The sequence below is a fragment of the Gigantopelta aegis genome, chromosome 12 (assembly GCF_016097555.1).
Source record: "Gigantopelta aegis isolate Gae_Host chromosome 12, Gae_host_genome, whole genome shotgun sequence".
Classification (NCBI taxonomy): Eukaryota; Metazoa; Mollusca; class Gastropoda; order Neomphalida; family Peltospiridae; genus Gigantopelta; species Gigantopelta aegis.
The window spans coordinates 3,839,429-3,846,999 of NC_054710.1; the positions used below are offsets into that span (position 1 = coordinate 3,839,429).

General features: G+C 39.3%; 1 protein-coding gene across 1 annotated transcript; it reads right to left on the minus strand.

The window, feature by feature from the left end:
• Positions 1-2,316: 2,316 nt before the first annotated feature.
• On the minus strand, positions 2,317-5,359 carry LOC121386639 (WD repeat-containing protein 27-like). The gene has a single exon (XM_041517609.1). The coding sequence runs from the start codon at positions 5,289-5,291 to the stop codon at positions 2,607-2,609; it is 2,685 nt and encodes an 894-aa protein (XP_041373543.1). The 5' UTR covers positions 5,292-5,359; the 3' UTR covers positions 2,317-2,606.
• Between the last annotated feature and the right edge of the window lie 2,212 nt (positions 5,360-7,571).

Sequence of the window (7,571 nt, forward strand, 5' to 3'; positions counted from 1 at the left end):
ACAGTGTGGTACCCACCTCTAAACTGTCTGTCACAATGCTGAATACTGAATAATTGTGGCAGGTGTGACAGTGGGGTACCCACCTCTAAACTGTCTGTCACAATGCTGAATAGTGAATTATTGTGGCAGGTGTGACGGTGTGGTACCCACCTCTAAACTGTCTGTCACAATGCTGAATAGTGAATTATTTTGGCAGGTGTGACAGTGGGGTACCCACCTCTAAACTGTCTGTCACAATGCTGAATAGTGAATTATTTTGGCAGGTGTTATGGTGGGGTACCCACCTCTAAACTGTCTGTCACAATGCTGAATAGTGAATTATTTTGGCAGGTGTGACGGTGTGGTACCCACCTCTAAACTGTCTGTCACAATGCTGAATAGTGAATTATTTTGGCAGGTGTGACGGTGTGGTACCCACCTCTAAACTGTCTGTCACAATGCTGAATAGTGAATTATTTTGGCAGGTGTTACGGTGTGGTACCCACCTCTAAACTGTCTGTCACAATGCTGAATAGTGAATTATTTTGGCAGGTGTGACGGTGGGGTACCCACCTCTAAACTGTCTGTCACAATGCTGAATACTGAATTATTTTGGCAGGTGTTACGGTGTGGTACCCACCTCTAAACTGTCTGTCACAATGCTGAATAGTGAATTATTTTGGCAGGTGTGACGGTGGGGTACCCACCTCTAAACTGTCTGTCACAATGCTGAATAGTGAATTATTTTGGCAGGTGTGACGGTATGGTACCCACCTCTAAACTGTCTGTCACAATGCTGAATAGTGAATTATTGTGGCAGGTGTGACGGTGTGGTACCCACCTCTAAACTGTCTGTCACAATGCTGAATAGTGAATTATTGTGGCAGGTGTGACGGTGTGGTACCCACCTCTAAACTGTCTGTCACAATGCTGAATACTGAATTATTGTGGCAGGTGTGACAGTGTGCAATTTTGGTTTAACAAATTTAAGTGTCATAAGGACTCCCTGTTTGCAAATCTTTAGAGCCCGCCACCAACCCAGTGAGCCCTGCTGTGCATCTTCAGTTGAACAGACGATACACTAAATGTGTTGCATGAAACCATGGAAAAGATCGCTATTCAAGACTGTGGTTTCCCAGGATTTTGAGATATATGTTGACTGTGTCATTTCGAAAAATCAATGTAATTTGTACAAATAACTTTTAAGAGCCATGCAGGCTCGTATGCTAGCCAAGCTAGAGAGTCCTATATGATTTGTGTGAGCCTCAGGCTCCAGGACTCTCATCAAAATGAAACACTGTGTGACAGTGGGGTACCCACCTCTAAACTGTCTGGTCATAATACTGAATACTGAATAATTTTGGCACATATGTCATCAGGGTCACTCTAAATTGCATGTCACAATGCTGAATCAGTTTGCTAGACCTGTATAATTAGCAGGGTACATCCCTAAACAATATAATCAACGAAATTCATTAAGGGGCCAGTAGACATTTTGGTACTTCTTTGCAATATTTTATTTTAGTAAAACATCTTGGAACATGGTGGATTTTTACAAATTCTTTATGAAAACTACAAAAATGTGCCTTTAACTAGGATTTATTACATGCTGCTTCTTAAAGGCACAGACCCTAGTTTCAGTCCGTAAAAAATGGACACGGAGTTTAGTTATAATCCACAAACCTGAAACACATATTTGGATATGGTTATAACAGAGAAGCTAAAGTCTGTGATGTTTAAACAGGGAAATGCTGTCAAAAATAAATAGAGCTCGTCTCATTAACCATTATTTCTTAGATGAACATGCATTTTTAAAAATCTAGGGTATATCGCTTTAATGATATTTGTCATTTTATTTACTTAAATTGTCGTTCCAGCCATTAACTTTAAGAAAATGCCACGTTGTCAATACTTTACAATGGAATATATATATATCTTTCTTTTTTTTACCATATTTAAGAAAAAAATGCTGAATAGGTCTACTAGCCACTAACCAGACCTCTGAGAAATGAAAATCTGTGTGACCCATTTATCGGTTATGTACAAATAAATCTGTGTGACCCATTTATCGGTTATGTACAAATAAATCCAGGTAACCCATTTATCGGTTATGTACAAATAAATCCAGGTAACCCATTTCCTTATTGCGAACCCCATTAAATCCAACTGTAAACTGATGGCGAGTGTGTTCTGTATTGTGATTGGTTAATTACATTATTTTTCCTGGGAAGCTAATAACGTCATTAGAAAGTGACATCATTAGCAATTGGAACAGGCAAAGTTGACGATTCAAGGGTCTACAGTTAGATTGGTAGCCAGGTATTTTTGTCAGGAAATACCAAATATACAGTTAGTTCCGTAAAAATATTTTTCAGTTTACAATGGATATAACCGTATGGAGTTTTTAGATTTGTGAGTGTTACAGGATGAAATAGACAATAACAGCCGCAAATCTGAAAACTCCCTATGGTTATCTCCTAAGTAAATGGTGCTCCAAATTTTGCACTAGTTAATAAAAAGTAGGTTACACAAAATTACATTTGCGCGAGCAATGCACGAACGAAACGATGATTTTCACAATCTCCCTGCTTATTAATTTTGTTGGGTTTACACCTCACAATGCTGAATCATTTTGGTAGGTACGACAACAGGGTACCCCCTAAACTTCCCGTCATGAGGCAAGGATAGGCAGGATGAAACGCGACATCCGACACGACATTCGTGTGTCCCCGAAGCTTCTCGCAATAAGTACCTTTACGTAGATCGAACACGTACACACATTTGTCTTCCGACCCAGAGGCAAGATAGGTTCCGCAGGGACTTATTTCCAGACCGCAGTTATGGGCCTTGTTCACGTGACCTTCCAACCGCTGAACACATTTCTGGGTCCGCGTGTCCCAGAGTTTAATACAGTCGGCAAGAGCTGCTGAGGCGAATAGATTGTATGCTGTCTGAGGTTGTGTAGAAAAAGCGGATCCTCTGTTTAAACCGATCGAGTGGACGGGCCGGGAATGTGAATCAGCAATCGTAGACACAAGCTTCCCTTCGTTCATGTCGAACAGTTCGATGTTTCGGTTCGATCCGGCGCAAACAACGACGTGAGAGTGGAACGCGTTTACGGCCGCGACACAGGTCAAGGTCACACTGTCTGTCTCCCACTGTTGAACCAGACGGTAGAAGCTCTTTGAGACGTACCGCTTGATGTCGTCCTTATTCGAGTCCAAGTGGTATTTGTAGAGATACAGTTTACCAGCACTCGATAAAAGAATGAATTTGTCCACATAGTAAAACTGGGCGTGTTTGATTTCTTTTCCGAAAGGCTGGTTGTTTTTTTCGATTTTCGGTTGATCTTTGTTGACCGAGAAATTGTTGATGGTTTTTTCGATCCTCATCACCGGATCACTGGACTTGTTTGACCACAATGCAACGGTCTTGTCATCGGATGCGGTGAGAAGATAATTTCCACTGTGACTCCAGGCAACGGTATTGACACTCCCATCATGCACCACAAGCGAAGAACAATTGTTTGCTTTGACGGGATGCTTATAGATCGATGCTGTTCCATTGGACAATGCACATGCAAGATTTTTACCATCATCGGAAAAAGCAATTCTGTTTATAGGAGTCGATCTTTCATCTACCATGACCTTTTCACCTTTGACCCGACACGGTTCACCGACGACTGGATAACTTTCATGAAACAAGCTGCTCACACTGGCAGATGTCGGTTTCTTCTTCACTGCGCTGGCTGACGCAGATTTAAAAACTGTTGGCTGAAAAAACTTTCCTTTTGGAGAATCACCATATCCTGACGATACGACCTTTTTATGAAAGGTCAAAGGTTGGTTCATAGGATCACTCTTTCTTCTCGTTTCCATGGATACAAGTTTCTTATTCGGCACTTTCTTGGATTTGTCGCTCTTTGCATTTGGAGTCATTTCAGAATTAAGAGGTGATTTTTCGCAGAGGGGCACAGTGGCAACAATACTCAGTTGATGTGGATTATTTGCAGCAGGTAACGCATCATCGGTGACCTTCAGTTGTTCAAGAACATTTTCAATATCAGGTTCTTCGCTGTTGCTCTGTGTGTTATCAGTATCGTTCAATTGCCACTGAATAACATGCAGTTTGTTTTTAAAATACGTCCCGATCATTGCCCAGATTTCAAATCTCGACGACCCTTGTGCAAACTCGCAATATCTGCTGGCTCCGACCGTTTCACTCATTTTGCCGATCTCGACACTGGGAATGGAATTCCTATGTGAAAGAAGACCGAGAAGTTTGTGATTTTTCGGGTTGATCTGAAGCAAGTGTCCAGTAGTTGCAACTAACAGGACTGGACTCGAAGCTTTAAGTAGTTCAGGAACGACTGAATTACGGAACTGGGGAGCAACATTATCAGCGGCTTCGTGGTGGTTTGTGGGATACGCATATTTTACACTAATAATGCTGCTGCCATATTCAGTACTATCGTCATTTAACTCATCAGAATTTGTCATCTGTGTCGTTCCACGTTTAGTGACTCTAACTGGACCATCTCCTATTTGATTCTTTTTACAACTTTCCCTATTTTCTATTTCCTTTGAAAGCAATTTCTCTATATCAATTTGATGTAGGGGTCGAAAATCGTTGCCGTCGGATAAATCATAGGTTCTGAGAATGCCATCCGATGACCCGATTGTAAAATGTGGTTCAAACCAGTTCATTGCAAAGGTGATAAACTGAGAGGATGAAATTATTGTTGACTGATAAAGCAAGGTGAATTCGTTAACATCCCATACAATAAATGTTCGATCCTCACCAATCGATACGATGGTAGCCGAGTAATGGGGACAAAACAATGCCACATTTACAACTCCCCTGTGACCTTCCAACACTGCTATTGTTTTTTCTTCACTTGACTTCAGTAAATATATAGCATCTTTAACACAAACAGCTACTGAACTGTCATCCATGCTAAAAGAACAGTGGTAAACCTCTCCCAATTCCAAACCGATTATCTGCCCTTTGATTTTTTCCCCAGCTGCAGATTTTTCGTGGGCGTTTTTCACATTCCAAACAATGACGTAATCGGCAGCTGCAGAACATAGCAAAGATGACTGCCGGCTATTGCTGAAGGCCAAGGCGTTAACGTTTTGTTTATGTTCCCTCAAATACACAGGTTTTTCGTCGAGTTTGTGCAAACTCTTGAAACTGCAAATTCCGATCGATATTTTTGAAAAAGGAAACGCGAAATAAACGCCGTTACATGCGGGGACCACATGAAGAGGGTTAACGTTTTGTAAAAATGTTTGTTTGTGAACGGCAGACATTATTAAATTGATTTGTTTTTCACCTTATTAAGAAGAAAGCTGCACTTCTTTCACTTGCATTAAACCATCTTCAGTTGTAATATTTTGTTGTTAATGACGCTTCAGAGCGCCACCTACGGTAAGTGCTATCACCATTTGGGAGTTATCTTCTCCAGGAACGGTAAGACCTAAAACTCGGATCCCGCGACATTGTACTTAAAGGTATAGTCTCACTACACATAATGTAGTACACGTGTATTTTGGAAAAATATCCGCCCGGTCCCCCCTTCCCCTAACCCTAACCCTAACCCTAACCCTAACCCTAAACATAACCCCAACCCCAACCCTAGTCCTAACCCCAGCCATAACCCTAACCCTAACCCTCAACCATAACTAAAAATAATAATGGAGGGGACCGGGCGGATATTATACCTGTATTTTAAGCATATAGGTTTTATGTAACTAATGTTTAATTTCAGGTTCTTAGAGAAGTATGTACCTTTAAGTATGGTATTTAGTATGTATTTCATTAATGTTTATTTTCAGGCTGTAACAACTACAGGTTGAACAACATATCACTATAATTAACATTTTATCACCTTTTTCTAGTATTGCCCTGTACCTGTGATGTGTTCGTGTATGCTGGTCAACCACGCGTGACCACATCAGTGCAGTCAGTGTGAGCTCTTTTGGTAGCCATAGCTACAATACAAACACCCAAGCTATCTTTAAACTTTGACCCTCGTCTCTTTCTCTCCCATTGGCTAATTAACGCTCACCTGTATCTACATGCTTTCTTTGGACTGACCAGACAGGACAGAATTATTTAGTATTTGGAGAAACAAGTTCAGATCAGAGAGAAATAGTAGAAGTTTAATTTAAAGGTTAGTATTAATTTGTTATAGAAGATAAACTTAAATAATAATAGTAAATGCCTAATTTTCTATTCCTGGTAATGATTAATGAATAATTTAACATATAATATTTAATAATAAATCTGCCTTTTAATTATTATGGATTACAGGGCGTGACATAATGAATGTCGGCCATCTTTGTTTTCTGCTGTCAAAAGTATATATTTTATGATTTAAGTGAAGTTTCTGTTTTAGTTGTTAGCTTATCTGAGTTAATAATTTAGCTACGTTTAATCAACTGTTTTTATGACGAACTACACCAAAACATTGGTTTTGGAATGAATTAGTTTAAATGTTTTATTTCTGAATGTATAATAGATATATGGAAACCATATACTAAACAATTGATATTATGAATTTATTTTTATGCAGGTTTCCCCAGTTGTTATGGAATATATCAACACAATGCCTACGTGTAATTCATATGGTATGTTAAAGGAAACATGTCACGTAAACCATATTTGGCACCAACCATGTACAATTAATTATAAATTGAATCACCTAAAAAAAAAAATATATAAAAAATTAATTACTTAAAATATCTCCATAAAAGAACCCCAGATACGAGCTCTTAGCGGAAATTGCCGATCTTTAATGAGCAGGGCAATCACGAGGTCCGTGATGTCAGAGACGCGTCGCTTGATCTGACGCCTTACACTTAAAAGCATTAGTCCGTACCACGCATAAAGAATCTAAGACTTGCACAGCTTACCAAAACAATGAGTGTTCGTTCGCAAAACGTTTTGCCGTATCAATATGAGCTGTTAGTAAATGAAGAAAGACACACATTTACTTACAACAGTGATACTGAAGAAAAAACGGATAGCGAGTCGGAGGGTGGAGAAACTGATGGTGCCAGACCAGACCGGTCGACCAATTTACAGCCCGGAGCCCGAAAGTAACCCGGAGACAAAACCAAAACTCGGATGCTAATGCCGAGGTGTATACTGTTCATATTTAGCATAAAGATACACCTCGATATGATGTATTTAAATATGTAAAAAAATATAAATGTAGGACAAAAATATTTTGTTTTTTTTTTATAGAAAATATCGCATTTTTTAATGTTCGGGCTGTACATAATGAAATCTGTATGCACAGTGTAAACAAACGCTCTAATTTACGACAAGGCGCTTCACTTTCATTAACCTGGCTTGTAAAACAACATAAATGACTTGAGAGTATAATCAACTTTTAAACTAAATATATTTCTATTTGCATCAATAGAACGAAATGGGGTTATAGTATTTTTCTCTCATAAAAAAAGTAGCATATTATTAGGCCTATTGGTAGGGTGCGTTAGAGTAAAAACGACCACTCACGATACCCAAGTGATAATTTTCTTTTCTTTGGTACTACGTAATTGGTCAGTTTTGTAATTTTAGAT

Coding starts and splice junctions, on each gene's coding strand:
- LOC121386639 (XM_041517609.1), bottom strand. CDS start 5,291: ATGTCTGCCGTTCACAAACAAACATTTTTACAAAACGTTAACCCTCTT.